The 18,245-nt window shown below is 42.2% G+C and overlaps 1 protein-coding gene across 1 annotated transcript in view; it reads left to right on the top strand.

The window, feature by feature from the left end:
- Positions 1–6,033: 6,033 nt before the first annotated feature.
- Positions 6,034–18,245, top strand: part of lrrc17 (leucine rich repeat containing 17) — a 29,167-nt gene continuing 16,955 nt past the window's right edge. Inside the window, exons 1-2 of the mRNA XM_079656091.1 lie at positions 6,034–6,312; positions 17,220–17,580. Of these exons, the coding sequence (XP_079512217.1) occupies positions 17,308–17,580 (273 nt within the window). The 5' untranslated portion in view covers positions 6,034–6,312; positions 17,220–17,307. The remainder of the gene's footprint in view (positions 6,313–17,219; positions 17,581–18,245) is intronic.

The raw sequence follows: 18,245 nt of genomic DNA, 5'->3' as shown, positions 1-18,245 counted from the left end.
TTGTAAACACATCAAATACATATTATTACCTTTAATTGATCCTGTTAACTTTGCATCTACAGTATTGCACACCTGCAGACAAAGGGCAACAATAGCATTTATTGGTAGGTATTTTCCTGGACACTTGATGAATGTAAGTCAAATATTCACTCTTCCAATAACTTATTGTCTCCTTCAACTACAGAGGGTGTAGCAGACGAATGCTCAACGAACAAAAACTAACTTTGCCTGCTGTTTAGGGCTGGGCTGGTTTCCCTGCAGTGAGTTTTATGAACTTTTGTTTTGTTGAAATGAACTGCCTTCTTCTCTGTTGCAGACATCAGGCTGATTCATTATTTTATTACCTCACGCCTGGACTATTGTAACAGACTCCTGTCCGGGGTTCCCAGCAAAACCCTGAACAGGCTCCAATATAGAACTCAGCTGCCAGGGTTCAAACACACATCACCCCCACTCTCTTCAACCTCCACTGGCTCCCGGTCAAGTCCTGCATCACCTACAAATTCCTCCTCGTACAAAGTCCCTCCATGCCCTCTCCCCTCAGTACCTCACAGATCTCCTCCACCCTTACATCCCGTCCCGCACCTTCAGACTCTGGCCTGCTCTCCATTCCACCTTCAGGCCTCCGCACTTTCGGGGACCGTGCCTTCAGTGTCGATGCCCCCCCCCCCCCGCCCTGGAACTCCCTCCCTGCAGAAATCCGCAACGCCCCTTCTCTCAACATCTTCACATCAACCCTTAAAACTCATCTGTTCAACATCGCCTTCCAACAATACCTCACTCTCCCCCCCCCCCACTTACACTTCCATTTCTGCCCCCTGTTTTATGTTTTATGTCTTGTCCTTGCAAGTTTCTTTGTAAAGCGACCTTGAGGTTATGAAAGGCGCTATATAAATTCAAGTTATTATTATTATTATTATTCTTCTAATAGAAACAATATTCCTTCTGGCATCAGGTTTACACACTTCTGAGTTCTAAAGATGAAGGACAAGAAGAAGTGTGCAGTTTCTCCAACCAAATATAGGGAGAGTTTGTTTTACTCACAGGAAAGCACTGCTGCCACAATTTACAAAATGCTTTCCCTGTGGCAAAGGATGGGAATCAGGAAATGCAGCTCTGGCCAAATTAGAGGTCAGTTTACATTACGTAACTGCCAACCAGTCTCCAAAGCGAACAATTAGAATAAATTATAATGACATTAAGATGGATTCCCTACCTCCCAGAGAGCCACTGTGTTTCTTATTTAAGTTTAGAAACCTGTGGAGACCTGAGCCACCGTTTCATCTGGTTTGCTTTCTTTTTGATTTTATCTTTCACGGAGAGTTGATTTCTCACAAGTCGTAAACTGCATTGCCTGACGAAATTAGACTTGTTCACACATTGTGCTTCCATCAAGGATGTATTTAGACATTTATACAGAGGCTATGGAAATGTCTTAAATGGATGCATTGGGTTCAAAATTCGACCGGGCTCTTTGAAGAATGTGTTTGAAGCAGTTTAACAAGGCGCTCATCCTTCATCTCCCCACTGGCACCACAGCTGGCCTGGCACATGAACAACCCTTCGTTAAACCTCATATCTGGGCATGAATGCACACATACCCACATGCATGAGGTTAGGTGTAATAGATATCCATTGTTGAAGCAGTGTACTTGGATTTTATTCTGTATTCTTGTTGAGTGTCCTGATGTGCTTTTGCAGTGTTACTGTAGGTGCTTGCATGTTAGAGGGATGGATTACTGTATGTCCGCAGCCCGCTGATAAACAGACAGGTTGACTGTTTTATAGATGTTGCAGAAAAGCCCACGGTCTTCATCCCCAGGGCTCTCGACTAACTTTTTTCACAATCCTCCCGGAACCGTCCCGAAATACAATCTAAGCCGTCCCGAAATTAATGTGGACCGTCCCGAATTTAAAATATTAGTTTTTCTACTACTTATCATTAGTTAAAATCATTCAAAGTGACCTTTAACATAAATAAAACATCATACAAATCATTAGATGATCATTCATCAACCTTTTTATTTGAGTAAATCAGTCAATCACATGACAAAGGCCAAATATATTTAAACAAACACACAAACGAGAAAATTACTAATATTGAATCAAATCAAGTCCCATCCAATTATCAAAAAAAATCCAACACTCTGTCCTGAAGACAGAACCCAGAGTAACCACTAACCAGGAGGACAGTCTGTAACACAGTCAGGAGACCTTTACAAACTGCCCCGCCCCCTCGCACACAGACGGGAGAGAGAGATCTCGTCTGGATTGGAAAGCTCGAAAATACATCATAGACGCATGTTGTAGTCTTATTGCATATTAGAAACGGAGTTGGATAAACTAAAACTGCGATATAATGTTTATGTAGCAATACTACATATGACATATATTTTTTAAATGTCTCCAGTACCGATAAAAAGTCAGATAACGTCGGAGCTTAACGTTACCACTGTTTTTAAAATATATCCGGCCCGGGCGGAGCCCGTTTAATAACGGGGCTCGGTACCCATCCATACATGGGGAGAGGCGCAGCATATTGCTAAGGACTAAATACGATGGAGGGTTCTCATCTCAGCCTTATTACCCATAGGGGATGAAGTGGAGTAAGTAAATAAAGAGGCCGGCGCTCCAGGGTCTGGTTCTGCTGTGCGTTTTTGTGATGTAACGGTAAAACATTTCAGAATTGCTCCACGGGATACCATTGTCATTTTACATCACTCAACCCGCGAAATACACACACTCAGTACATAACCTACTGTAGATAGATCCGCGAATTTGCGGGCCAGGAATTCGCGGGCACAGCCAGCTGTGCGGCTGGCTGACAGCACATGGGCACAGCTTACGTATGTGTGTGTGTGTGTGTGTGTGTGTGTGTGTGTGTGTGTGTGTGTGTGTGTGTGTGTGTGTGTGTGTGTGTGTGTGTGTGTCTGTCTGTGTGTGTGTGTGTGTGAGTGTGTGTGTTTCGCGGGTTGCTAAATGTTTTGTGTGTTTATGTTGACAAGGAGGTTTAATAATTGTGTGCTACACACAACGTGCAGTCGATTTCATTTTCATCGCCGTTTGTAGTAGAGTTAGCAGGGTATTTTTATTTTAACTCTCGTCCCAAATTCGTCCCAAAATTATTTTTTATCCTCCCTGACACTATTTTTTTCGGCCCCGGGACGACGGGACGTCCTTAAGCTCGAGCCCTGTTCATCCCAGCTCCTGTGCTTACTTGCAGCAGTTGCCCTTAAGCCATTTGAAGTGTTTGGCAGTAAACAATCCATCTGAGCCAGGGCAAAACGGTCGCCCAAATATGGAGCTGTTCCACTCAGTGTTGATCTAGAGAGGAGAAGAGACGACAAGACAAGAGCAAGCAGCAGAATGTCGATTAGCATGGATTGCCGAACTCTGGCTCTATACAATTACACAGAAGACCCCTTATTAAAAGATGAAAGCATTCTTGTGGGAGATGTTTTGTGTCAAAGAGGCCAACTTGTGCCTGTTTGAAACAAGTGGTAGAGAGTGTGTCAGCCGCTGTGGGAATCTTTTTATCTTCACTGCTTCATCAGTGAATATACAGATGTACTCCTGTGCAAAACAATAGAACGTTAGCTCACCAACAGAAGCTTGAATATGATTTATCACAGAAATGTAGAATGGATCAAACTGCATAAGTGTTTGGTCAAAAGTTGGAACTTGTTACCGTCAAATGGCTACAACAGTCACACAACAAACAAATGACATTCTCATGATGGTGCTTGAGGAAAAGTCAGGGGGTCACTAAGGGCGCTTTCATACATGTAGTTCAGTTGATATGGTTCTCATCGACATATTTTAAATAAACCAGCATTCTTATTGACGGACTTAAAGAGGAAATTATGCTCGTTTTCAGGTTTGTGCCTAGAGCTACTGTGACATAATCATTTTATTAAGATTATTGGTACCACTTTACAATAAGACTACCCTTATAAAAGATTCATAAAGGGTTTATAATTAGGTTATGAATTAGGTTGTAAACACTTTATTAATCATTAAGAACCATTTATAAACCAGTTCCAACATAGTTTTCATACGTCAACACAGGCTCACAATTTGGCAAGATGACTAAGCCTTGTATTGGCTACTCAGCGAGAATCAACTCAGTGAGCAACAGATACCAAGGATGCTGGCTGATGAAGGAGACGAAGTAAGCTAGGTAGCCAATATAGGACCTAGCAGTACAGATAAATGTGGGCTCACTATTTGGCAAGCAACCGGTGACAGTTGCCCTGTTTATCTTATAAAAGCTTATTAATCATTTATAAGGTGTTTACAACCTAATTAATAAATTAATTACAAACTATTCGTAAACCCTTTATAAGGGTAGTCTTATTGTAAAGTGGTACCAGATTATTTTAAAGTGAGCTTGATGTTTTGTGTTGAACTGTTCATTTGTCAGGGTTTTCTTTAAAGGGGCACTTTTATGCTTATTTTCAGGATCATATTTGTATGTTTTGCCTCTAATGTGACATGTTTACATGCTTTAATGTTCCAACAAGGCTTTATAGAAACTCCCTCTGGAGGGAACTTTGGGTGTTTAGCCTTTGCAGACCATTTAAATTCAGAGAAACCTATAATAATGTCTGGACAAAATTGTATGGCCATCCATCTGATAGTTATTGAGGTGTTGCCGTCTGGTCCAAAGCAATGGACCATAGCATGGTTAAAGGAAGTAGGACAGAACACAGCACTGTGTAAGTGGTTGGTTCCACCTCTTGCACTATATTGCAAAGTGATACAATCCAGAAACCACAATTGTTGCCTGCAACATGCATGCTAACATCACTCAGGGCCTAATGACAAAGCAGAGGTTCTCCTCTAAAGCTGCGATCAAAGGCAGATGTTGGACGTGGACCGAGGCTATGGAACAAAGCTGCCCGGATTTACATCTCCAAGGCTGGAAGCATCACACCAGACCCATGGGTGAGGGTTTTGCCACCCAATGCCCAATTTCTCTGTTAGTAAGCAGCATATTCTGGAAGTTTCACAAATGGGAACCAAAACAGGGTTGCAGCCCTCCTACACGTGTGTGTGTGTGTGTGTGTGTGTGTGTGTGTGTGTGTGTGTGTGTGTGTGTGTGTGTGTGTGTGTGTGTGTGTGTGTGTGTGTGTGTGTGTGTGTGTGTGTGTGTGTGTGTGTGTGTGTGTGTGTGTGTGTGTGTGTGTGTGTGTGTGTGTGTGTGGGTGGGTGTTTGTGTGTGTGTTTTTCAATGAAAGTGGTGATCAGCAATTTTATATGTTCAAATGTCTACTGTGAAGGATATCATAAAGCCTAATGCAATCGAATGTAAAACAAAAAAGTTATGATTGATGAAAGTAGTGAATCGGTCAGATTTGACCCGAAGACAACAGGAGGGTTAACCTGTCAGGAAAGCCTTTTGCTACTGAAGCAGAGGACTTGCAGCATAGCTACTACTGGAAATGATAAAAATGTGTTTGTTTGTTTGTTTGTTGCACAACAGGAAGATAAGGTAGGGTATGAGAATGATGGGATTTATTTATCAGATATGGCCCTAAGGATTACAAATTGGGACCACGGCAGATGATATAAATGTATCCAAACAGTCTCCTTTCCTTCCTCCTGTTAGCCTGGATTAATGGCAGCAGCTACTTCAAACATACAGTAACAGTTAAGTCATATTTCAGTAATTATATTCACAATAAACTACACAGACTTGTTATTATCTACTTTGATAGTGTGTGTGTGTGTGTGTGTGTGTGTGTGTGTGTGTGTGTGTGTGTGTGTGTGTGTGTGTGTGTGTGTGTGTGTGTGTGTGTGTGTGTGTGTGTGTGTGTGTGTGTGTGTGTGTGTGTGTGTGTGTGTGTGTGTGTGTGTGTGTGTGTGTGTGTGTGTGTGTAATGCTACACCAGACACTGCCTTGTTGCTCCTTGGAGAATCAGCTTTACTTTCCTCAAAGTCTCTCTCCCCTCACATTCTCTGTGCGATCCAGCTGAGTGGGTGAAAAGCAAAGGAGTGAAGGAGAGAAAGAGAGAGAGAGAGAGTGCAGCTTGTATAAGGCAGTAGTCAATCACTCAACACACCAGAGAGAGAGAGAGAGAGAGTCAGAGAGAGAGAGAGAGAGAGAGAGAGAGAGAGAGAGAGAGAGAGATTGGAGGAGCAGCCGGTCGCTCGTCCCTCACTCTAGGCTCTAAATTTATAGGCAGCCCGGCAGATTTTCTTGGCTCAGACGCAGCGCTCATGACAGGATTAGGAGCCGGGGACGCGGGATCAACCGGAGATCTGCAGGTCCGAGTGGACGAGCCTGGGCCAGACTCTCTCCCTGCACAGGTAGGACTATCACCTTCATGCTGTATCACATCTGGCTTACAAAAGTCTGTCCACAGCTCCCCAATTCTTCCTGATCCAATATTCCATTTTCAAGAGCCATATGTTGGCAAGTACTGTTTGGCACCACTGTTCAGTTCTTGGTGACACAATTCAATTTACTGAGAGCTTGCAAAAGCATATTATTCTAATCTTTGTGTGAAATGCTTAAAAGATTTGTAATACAACTCTCCAAAGGATTATTTCTGCTTCTTATTTGACAGGCTTTTTTGAAAGTTTTAAAATAAGAGAACAATGAAATAAGAAAAGGAAAAGCACCCCCTCTATTCTTTTGTTCTTAAGACACTAGAGGCATGCCCTGATGAAAAACATACCCAACTTGGTGATTTTGAGAGCTGACTAAGTGTTTCATTTGAAGTTATTTAAAGATACATTTCAGCAGCACGAACCAGAACTAGAACTCTTGCTCAGCGCCAGACATTCAATCAACTATTTGCAGCTTGGAAGGCTTCTGTGCCAAGGATGAAATTACATGGGTGAAGATATGAAAAGAAAAAGAAAGTTCAAACAAGCAATGAATGGCTGTATCCATTACATTTAGGTTGCACCTTGTTCAAGATCAGCATTAAAGGGACTGCTAAAGTACTTTTTGTTTGGAGTTGTGGAAGTTGTGCCAAGTTCCTGGACGGTCACTGCATGCTGGAGTTGATGAATCGTGGATAAATTATGCAGCAAAGGAAACATTCAGTGGCTAATTTTAGATGCCCCATCGCTGCTTTTGTTATGTAACCGGCTGGTGGTCGCATGCACCATAACTGAAAAACACTCACACAGGCAGTCAGTTCCCTGAGAAGCTCCACTTTTGCCAGATTGTGGGGTTAATTTAACCTCTTGGATCCAAACTCTGGATAGTCACGCCCTCCTCATGACTCTTGTTTATTATGAATACATAGTGAACTTTAATCTTTTTGCACGGATTGACCACACTAAAACTTGAAGTGCTGTAAAGCTTCATGCAGAGTTTGCGTGTTCTGCGGGTCTATAGCCTATGTGTGTGAGCGCTGCTATAATGTCCATCTGCACATGGAGTTAAATGCAATTGTGTAGGCTTCAGTAAAAATCCAGACTGTGTGGTTTCCCTCTGGAATCCTGCACATCAACAAAAAAATACGGGGGGGAAAGAGAAAAAGCTTGACTTGCAAGTTTACTCTGATTATAAAAAAGTGCGAGAGTCCCTTTTACTTCAATTTCTGCTGTTTCAGCTTGCCGCAGTTAGGTTTAAGTGGAACACTTTGTAGTAGGAGGAAGGAGAGTGAGAGAAGGAGTGTGTGTTGTGTGTGTGTGTGTGTGTGTGTGTGTGTGTGTGTGTGGTGTGGTGTGGTGTGGTGTAGTGTAGTGTAGTGTAGTGTAGTGTAGTGTAGTGTGATGTGGTGTGGTGTGTGTGTGTGCTGTGTGTGTGTGTGTGTGTGTGTGTGTGTGTGTGTGTGTGTGTGTGTGTGTGTGTGTGTGTGTGTGTGTGTGTGTGTGTGTGTGTGTTAGGGTTAGGGTTAGCTGCAGATGTGTCTGGCACCAATACAAAGCATTGGAGCTGGTTGGTTAGCGGAGACAGTGTGCTTGTGTTTGTGTTTGTGTGTGTGAGCTCTGTTGAACATCTCATGACAGTTTTGGTTCTCCCTCATTCTAATGAAGCAGTTTGCAAAGCACTCGAGGTTTTTGATAGAAAAGCATAAAAATAACGACAGTAAAATATGACATAAAGTAAAAAATACATGTAGTAAAATGGCCCGAAATGTATAAACCTGGCACATTTGGGCTCTACAGTAATCCCGTTTTTATGATGCAGCTGAGGTTTTCACAGTTCGCCGTTTCAGAACATGATTAGACCAAGCCAAGAAACACGGGGGAGGCCACACTGATGCCTGCATAACGTCAGCTGAAAACTGGCCGGTTGTCACAAGCACACACACATGGGAGTATGGACCCTGACACGCGTGTGTACATGGGATGGTGACCTCTTCCAAGGGTTGAAGCTGCTATTCTTGTAGTTTGGAATCCAGAGAATGGGAGAAAAGTGATTTCTCAAGGGAGTAAGGAAAACACAAAGGCACAGTTTTGGCTTATTTTCCATCCTTTTTGTGAGTTCACCACCTCTGACCCTCTCTGAAAAAAATCAAAGTGTCATTTACTAAGCTTTTCCCCCTCTCTGCTCTCCTTTCCTGCAGACCTGATTGCGTCTGGTTTCAATTAGGCTCTCAGGGATGTGTGAGGCATTTCTCTGTCGCTTGTTCTCCCCACAGTTCGTCTGTCTGTGTCGATTCATCCTCGTCTGTGCTTGTGGTTAGACTTTTCCCCTCTTCTTCTCTTTACATTCTCACAGACTGTACTGTCATTCTTTCCTTGTGTTCCTTCTCTTTGTTACAGCTGGATGTATGTTAACATGGTAACAAGCCTCAGACCTGTGGGCATGCATGCACACCCACACAAAGGGAACCAAAGACAAATAAAGTCAGGAAAGCTTTCTGGGAGGTTGGCTCGCAGAGGAAGAAACCCTTACCTTTTAGCTTTCTCCATCTCACCCTCCAACTCTGTCTCTGTAATGAACTGCCTCACTGACTGACTCTCTGTATTGTTAGCATTCTTCGACTAGTAGCTAAGCTTCGTTCTTGTTTTTGAAGCCTCTCCTGCTTGTTCTCGCTCCCCCTCCTTAACACAGTGGCCCCTTGTGTTTCTGAACTGTTTTCTGACCTTCTTCCATCCCAAGTTGCCAGTCCAACGTTACTTGGGCATGGAAAGCCTCTACAGGCAGCCATTGCAGGTAGCTATTTGTATGACTTGCTCACCCCCCAGTCTGAGATAAGGTTGCAAATTGTCATTTAAAAGCGATTTTATAAGATACGCAAGGAAATGGCTACACAGTAAGATCAAAACAATGAGCTGAAAGGAACTTAAATGCACCGTAAAGCCTAGGGGATTTACAGTGTTCTGTTTCTTTGTTGTTCCTAATGGGGGGGCCACCTTCATACTTCGCTTGTTGTGTGAGGTTTCCCTCCGTCGTTTGTTTGATATACAATTATTTATTGGAGCAGTTTCAAGCCATGTGTTTTGGCTCGATTATGTAATGCCCCTGTATCGTGTCTTGTGGACAGTTCATCTTTTGTTGCAAGCCTGCCAAGCTCAACTTAGTTCAGGTTTTGAGTTCACACCGATAGGAACTAGTCATTGAAGTTACAATGACTGCATTTTTCGGTAGTTCCAGAGTTCCACAAATGATATGACACCATCGTAATATATTTGATCTCTCTATATTATCAGGACGAAAGGCCCTTCAAGAAGAAAGGCCTATCTTGGAAAATGGTTCCCAATCGAGTGGAAATCCCATGCTAGTTTAGCTTCTGCCGTGAATGTTGTCTTTAGGGCTTCCCTTGTGTTCACTTTCTCCTTGAGGGTTTATTTTCATTCTAAGATGTGGTTTTCAAATAAGTGTGCTTCCTCCATCTGTATTTCTCTTAATGTCTTGCAATGTTTTCTCCCACCCCCTCTGCCTGGTGGGTTGGGATGGTGTTAGAGGCCAACTGTCTTTGTTTCCATCGGTCTGCAGAGACCAAATGAACCATTTGAGCACACAGACAGTTCTGAAAACATACACAGACAGGGCTTTCCTTTGTAATGTATCTCACTGTGTACATCTGCATAAACATACAGTTTTATGTGTGTGCCATCTGGAAGTTAACTCCACTTCATTCACACTCATAACATCCGCAGGGAGGGTATGTTTTCGGTTTTGGATTGTTGTTCTTCTGCAGGACTCCGGAAAGCTAACGCTCCTAACTTGGTGGAAGGGTGTAGAAAGGGTCAAGGAAGAACTCACTGAAGTTTGCAGCAGATCCGGATCAAGGGCCAAACACACGTTGTTTTTCAATCATTAAAAAGACATTGACAGAAGTCTGCTTTCGATGAATAGTTAACTTTATTATTTGTGCTTTGATCCTTGGTCCTTTGGCAAAGCGGTGTTTGTAACTTCCTCTTGCCTTGGCCAATGTCACCACTCGCATCCTGCCAAACAACCGGGTTTAATTGACTTCTTTCTGGAACACTACCCTGCATTATGTGTATGAAATGTATGTGGTGTTCTACTGTAAATCTTAAACTAACGCCATTAAGAGGAGTTCAAAATACAACATTGTGTAAAGACCGCGAGAAAATAAGTAGTTTAATTTCAAAATAAGGTGCAGTGAAACTTGTAAAGAAGGAGACACATGAAGTTCAGTTGGAGATAAGTCTTCTTTCCATGCACAATTTTGCCCAAAACAAATTCCCCACAGGGTAACACCTAAGCATGTATTCAGTGGTTTGTTATGATAGAGAGCACACTTAAGCTGAGTACTGAGTGTCTAAAAGACTGACTCGTAAATTGTTTTGGTTTTAAAAGCCATTAGGTAGATTTAACACAAATTCCCACATTGAATATTCCACTTGCTCAGCACTTTCAGATACAAAGAACAGTAAGAGTGGGTTTGGTGCACGCCAGTAATTCCATCTCTATCATAGCTGATGGCATTGTCATACACACACTACAGTTTTGTCTGATAGGGTTTACTTGTTGCACTGATTGTGGTCTCTCTATGAAATCCACCTGACGTGGAGCCAGTCATTCAAAAGAACCCCAATAGCACCCAATATAAGAGCCAAACAACATACTGTTAACAGACTCACCCTGAGGCTTTTACTCTTAGCATCACTAAACTGTGAACAGACTGAGAAACCTCTCAGCCAAATACAGCACGACATAAAGTGCTGAAGGCTAGACTAAGATTGATGAGATGACCACTTGTTAGAACGGGGTACAAAAATACTGGACTCAAATGCAACGACTCTCCTCTCTGGTATCCGGTGGGTCTCTGGACATATGAAGCACACTGAAACAAGACGAACTGGCACAAGACAAAGGGAGACAAGGACTATTTAAACATGAGGGAATTGGGAAAAGGTGGAAACAATCAGGGGCGGGGCAGATGCTGACGATGATGGGAAAACACCCAAAGTGAGGAAGTAACAAGGTCTGAAAAGAAAGACAAGAGGTAAGTACAAAATAAAACAGGAAATGGGAAAACGAGACATGACATGAAACATGGGGACTTGAGTAGAGATGACGGACATAAAATAGACAGACAAGACATGAAGTAACATGAAAACCTGACTCTACATAGAAACCTGACTAGACTTGGAATGACATAAATACCTGACTAGACTTGGAATGACATAAATACCTGACTAGACTTGGAATGACATAAATACCTGACTAAACATGAAATGACAGACATAAAACAAACACAATTGACGAGACACCACACCACTGAAGTTACTCCTTTTTTCTGTCTGGGATTAAGCGTCTAAGTAACATGCAATGTAATATATCTAACGTTAGCTAAAGAATTGTACATGTTAATCAAGGTTTAAGGCTGTTATTAGTCATACATACATAGCTACAGTGTAGTTTTGACCAGTGCTTGAATTGGAATAAAAAAGGTGCCAGTACTCTAAATCAGCAACAAGTATTTGGCACAAAGTCATAGTATATCCTATAATGCTGGTGGGTTTGTCTCTTTACTGTATATTTTAGAAAGGCTCACTGTACTTAAACAAAATGACTCAGGGTGCATCTGAGATTAGAGGGGGTGCAGTGGTAAAGTGCTATTTTTATAAGTGGGGAGTGGACCTGACACCCTCTAGTCTAGGGGGGTCCGGGGGCATGCTCCCCCGGGAACATTTTTTTTAAATATTGAAATTAGATTCATCAATCTGGTGGACTTTGAAAGCAAAATGAAGAGATATATGGATACCTCTCAACATCCATAATGAAACAACTGTAAACAGATTTACTTTTTCTTTATGGATATAAAAGAAAGTAAAGCTTGACTCCTACTGGCTGGTTAAATGACTCCTCGTCCCTGAGGCCACTACCAGTTTTTTGTGCCATTTTGCTGGATTTATTTGTCAATAGCGTTGCTGCACAAAGTGATAGCCCTCTAGTTTAAATCTACTACCCAAAAAGAAACATATGGAGATGGGTTACTATTTAAAAAAAATTGCAAATCTATTTGGGAACAGTGGGGCCGGGCCTCAAATCCTATAGGGGGTCCGGGGGCATGCTCCCCCGGTAAGATTTTTTTTAAAATGTTGGACTTAAATGCATCAATCTGGTGCATTTTGAGGGGGAAATAAAGAGACTACACCCATATGAAACAAAAATGTATACATTTAAATAATCATAAAATCGTAAGTACATGGCCATAACCAATAACATACAATATCCAATATGAAAAAACATTGAAACTTGTTTATTTATTTGTTTTTGGTTCATTTATAGTTGTGAGTGTGTCTGGGCTCCTGAATCGGCCTCTCCTGTCTCCCTCCTCTCCCCCCTGCTCCTCTTTGAGGCAACAGCAAAGACTAGTTTTAGCTCTCAACAAGTTTATCTTACCTTTTTTCACCTAGTTAACATTTTGTTTGTATTATTCATGCATATTTTACTAATCACTACCCCCTCAAATGGAAATATGTGTTTACATAAATGGTGACCGAACCGTTTGAGACCCACTGAGATAACTTAAACTAAGTTAACTATCTAAAGACTCAGAGAGTAATTTACCTCACCAGAGCTGTAGTTATCAGCCTCTCAGTCTGACAGCAAAGGACTCTCCCTCCACCTTGTTGTTGAAAAAGCTCCTTATATCCGTTAGCGCAGCTAGCTAGCACCAGATGCTAACAACAATACAAGTAACCGGTGCACGCGCTTTCTCGCTCGCTCGCGCCACACATACACAACACACACCCTCCCGAGCTTGAATGACACACAGAGACCAATCGAGGGGATTAGTATGATCTGTATGAAAGTGGCAATGTCGGCAGGCCACGTCATGTAGACAGCCAGTCACCCTCTGTGAGGCAGAGTCAGATCCACATTTGCACTGCGTTGCGTTTACAATATATACGTATATTGCCGGCGGCTGAGTACCGGCATTTTACTGAGTACCGGCACCTTGCCGGTACTCAGTAAGAAGTGCCGGTACCACATGGGTAAAAATCAGAAGTGCCGCTGTGCCGGTACTGCGTACCGGTGAGTACCGGCCCAATTCAAGCACTGGTTATGACGATGAAAATGTTAGGTCCCAGGCTCCACCAACAGTGCAACACAATAAAACAGAAACACAGAAGAAATAGTGCAAGTAAATACAAAAAATAAAATAGTCAAATAGTGAAATAAGAGTCTGATTGACCACGTTAGAGAACTTGTTAAATATCTGATGCTATCTGGAACTTTGTAAGGCACTTGACTGCATTATAAATAACAAAGCTAGCCATGCTAACACTTTTTTGAGGCCGTACATACAGCATTGCTTTAGCCAAATGCTAACGTCCTTACATGCACATAAAAAGCAGACAAATCACTTTCCATCTTTTTCTGATTTTTCCCAAATGCTTATTTTTCCATGTTCTAAAATAAGAGACAGATTGCTACCAAACTTCATGCTGGTTCAGTACAGATGACAGTGGCAGTAAAACAACAGTCTGCCTAGCATTTAGAGCAACTCCCCTGGGGGAAGTAACTGAAACCCTGAGGGCTTTCTGGTCAACATCTACAGGCACGGAGACGGGTTTCTTTGGGTTGGCAAAGACTTGCCAGAAGGAGCTGGGGTGGGTAATAATACTAGACTGGAATGGCTAATTTCGAGCTGATAGGGGCACGACGTGACCCAATAGGATTGGACTTGTTGTTGTTCCCAGCTGGAATGTGTCTTGGACCTTCAGGCTGACCGTTGTTAGATATTTCTAAGAAGGGCTAGCATTTTTCTGGTGAGCAGATGTGATGTGGAAAAATCTGAGCAGTGCCAGCAATAGTTCAACAGGTTTAGGGTTCAGTGACTTAAAAGGCAAGTCGATTGATCTCAAAATAAACTTATAATGTGCAATAAAAGTGAACAGTTCCCTTAGCTTGTTTAAACGTACAATTCAATATTTTCAGTTTGATCGACTTCTGTGGACAAACCCCTGCAGTGCAAAACCTTTTTTAGGCAACAAAACTACTCAATTAGGTTTCGGAAAATATTGCTGTCTGGGTTATTGGGTTAGTTAAGTAGCTATGTTACATAACCAACCCAAACAACAATATTTTCCTAGGGTTAGGTTAGGGTTAAGTAGGTATGTTACATAACTAAAGTATGTCACAAGTCAATGTCAACAGCTATTTCTTGGCCATCCATCCATACACCATAACAATGCAAGGTCTTTAGAGGCAGTCATGCATGTCCTTGCTCACAGTTACATGGTTTATACACAAATTCATTTTGTATATTTCCAACAGATGACTGTATACAGTATCAATGCAGAATCTATTGGCAACAGGACAACAGTTTGGTATGAAAAGCGTCCTGGTTTGGAGTCCAAGTTGTATTAACCTATTACGTTCCAGCAGGCTTTGCTAAAATAATACATATTAACAGTCTGTGCAGAGAGAAAAACAGGCGAATGCATTGACCAAAATTGAATGTTGTTTCCTATATTTAACTTTTTATTAGTTTGTAGACTGGATTTTAACAATGAAGTCCTGAAAGGTTTTCTCTGAACTCCAAGTTACTAATCACACTGAAAAACAATGACTTTGGAAAAGAAAGTCCAGATATCAAATGGATACAGCAAAACCCCCAAAAATATTATTTGTTCTTGTTTGTTCTGACTGATAGCTTGTGAGTTCTTAGATTGCTTATGAATTGTAATGCAATTCATGCCACACTTTACCCATTAACCTGCACAAGACAACTGGTACAGTTACATCACAGTACTGTTTATAAAACACTTGGACCAAACCAAATGAAATTGACCTGAAAGCATTTACTCAGAGGAAGTGTCTGGGTCCGCTCAAGACCCATGTCCATGCTTTCCACCTCAGTCTCATCCAGAGTTTGGACTGGCACAAGTCTCACCTGTCTCTCATCAGCCGCACAATCATGCAAGAACATTTGCCTGGTGTTGATGTATAGGACCCATGCACGTCGTGAACACATGAACAAATTCATTCTGGTCCCGATGGGTTTGGGGTAACAGCTCACTAGAAGTGTATTACAGTATTGCATGGACGGCTGCATTGAAGGGGAATCAAACTTTCATATTCGCTTCATTTGAGATGATTGCAAGTTGGACTGTAGACTGTCAATGGACTGGAAAGGGTCTCCCCTGGTACATTCTCAGCTGTTTCTGTCTGTCGATAACTAACATGCCCCGTCTGTTATTCACAATGGAACGAGACCATCTGCATTGACGGGCTTGTTCCACTGTGTGAGAGTCTGGAAGACTGTGAGGAGGCTGCGGTTTGGTACAGTTGGACTGAGTCAGCATGTGTGTGTGTGTGTGTGTGTGTGTGTGTGTGTGTGTGTGTGTGTGTGTGTGTGTGTGTGTGTGTGTGTGTGTGTGTGTGTGTTTTTGTGTGTGTGTGTGTGTGTGTGTGTGTGTGTGTGTGTGTGTGTGTGTGTGTGTGTGTGTGTGTGTCTGTACAGTGTTCTGGCAAACATGTGGACCTGGACTTTCTGCTCCTGATCGCACAAGGGACCCATGACTCACCATTTTTGAACCCCTTGTATCCAAAAATATCAATAACTCAAGTCTTGGAGTTACCATATTTCCCACAATTTGCCAGTACAGATGATAGGACAGCGGGGGTTCGAGGAAGAGAGAGAGAACAGGCTTGAAAATAATCTTGTAGGAAAAGATGGAAAGCGAAACCTTGGGTTCTGATTAGCTGATTGAAGAAGAAGTTAATGGGATATCCATGAAAGAAAACTGCAACTTTACTACGACCACACTCTAGCCCATAATATGTTAACACGTAACAAATGTCGCTTTTTTCTTTTCCTTCAAACCCCCTATCCTGTTTCCTCTCGCTCCACCTCTCCGCTAATTCTTTCAACATGTGCAGTGTTACCATTTAGATGTCAGCAAGTCTCAACATGCCACCATGAGAAATGCCTGTACGTTTGATTACATATGTAAATACAATTATATTCCTTTTCTTTACCGTTTAACCTTTCTAATATTTCCCTCACAATATAACACTCTGTCCAGCTTTTTATTTTCACCATTTGATCAATAATTTACTATTAGACTTAAACAAACGTTAGAATGTTTTCTGTCCCATTTTCTGTAATTGTTATTACGTACAATATGGTCGTTTGTAGATTCAAAATGAACTGTAAATTGGTGAAAGGTGTAAAAACATTTTGCATTGTTAACCCATAGCTACTTTGCCATTATCATTGCTTGCTAACTATAGTAGCTCGGACGTGAGTAAACGTGTACAAATATTACTATCTCTAAGAAATGACGTGGGCAGAACTTTTATTTGGTTTTCATCTGTAGTTTTAGGGGAAGGTTTGGTCAAAAGAGGAAGTACGGAAACTATGGACATTTATCAAAAATCGATACAGAGTTCGTCAGGTCAAACTTCCTGACTTACCGCTGTATTACCTTTACTTTTTTGGGCAAATCACTACAGAGCCTCAAGACGAATATTATCTATCATTCAACCAAGTTAAAGATTTATTCATTTCCGACACCTCCCGTTGTTATTGTGTCGTTTGTCAGTCTTGCATTGCCTGCCATCAGAAGTACTTGGGTGACAAAAATGACCAACGGTGAACGTCACTTTGGTTCATGTCTTACTGGGTTAAGTGAAAGTTTTTCCATAGATTTGGAACACAGGACGAATAAAAAGAAACACTTTAATAACACAATTTGTATGTTTACGTTAGCTCCAGTGTAATTAGTCAAACAGAGTTAGCCAGAGCCAGGAAAAAATCCTACGCAACCCAAAACAAGTCAAACCTCACCTTTCCCTCTGTTTTTCTCTCTGCACACAGCTGTGACGGGCCTCCCGTGTCCCGTCACGCCAATCTTCCGACAACAGTCTTCCGAGGTTGACCCGATTACCTCGTCTCCTCTCCCATAATGCGTCTCCTCATCACCCTCCTCCTCCTGCTGCTCCTCCGGTCAGCTGAGCCCCGGAGAGGCCCTCGCTCAGGGGCTATGGAGAGGGGCGCGAGGGGCCGGGTGCGGGGCAGAGACAGGGCAGGAGTGATGAGACGTCAAACTCAGGAGTGTAAGGAATACATTGAGGCCGGAGAGAAGTACCTGGACTGCCAGGACAAGCAGCTGACGGCCGTGATGCAACACTGGCCTAAAGATATTCACCACCTGCTGCTGGCAAGAAATAAGATTCAGGTATGTAGCTACTAGTGCGCTTTCTACTTCCTCATGCACGTTTAAAGAGGCATGACATGTGTGAATTGACTGTAGCAGGGGGTCTAATGAGACACAACTTACAAGAATTAGCAGGTTCTGAGAAAGTCTAGTACAGTTTTATATAACCAGTTTGTAAATAAGCCGACCCTAGCTGGTTGCTAGCATGAGCATCTGCACACCATTTATTTGGAGCCGAGATCAAAGACACATTTTCCTGCTGGGTGTGTGTGTGTGTGTGTGTGTGTGTGTGTGTGTGTGTGTGTGTGTGTGTGTGTGTGTGTGTGTGTGTGTGTGTGTGTGTGTGTGTGTGTGTGTGTGTGTGTGAGTGTGAGTGTGTGTGTGTGTATAGGTTTGTTTATGACTAAGTGCGCACACAGGATATGTGTCACAGGTGTTGAGAGGAACAAAACAAACCGCTTTGCCTGAGAGGTAATAAATAGAGAGTAGACCAATGACTGACAAAAATCCCTCAATTACGAGTATAATTACAGTTAATGGTCGATTTCAAAGAGCTGGTTGTTGAATGAAAGAGTAGTGAAGGAACAAAAACAATGGATTTTATTGTATTTCGAGCTAGGTCTTTATAACTTTTTTGTTGGATTTTTCCAAGAATTATAAAACATTATTGCAAAACAACAATCTGA

This window comes from Notothenia rossii (assembly GCF_949606895.1).
Source record: "Notothenia rossii genome assembly, chromosome: 10".
Lineage (NCBI taxonomy): Eukaryota > Metazoa > Chordata > Actinopteri > Perciformes > Nototheniidae > Notothenia > Notothenia rossii.
Note: the sequence above shows the minus strand (reverse complement) of the source record. Positions and strands in the feature narration are given on the sequence as shown.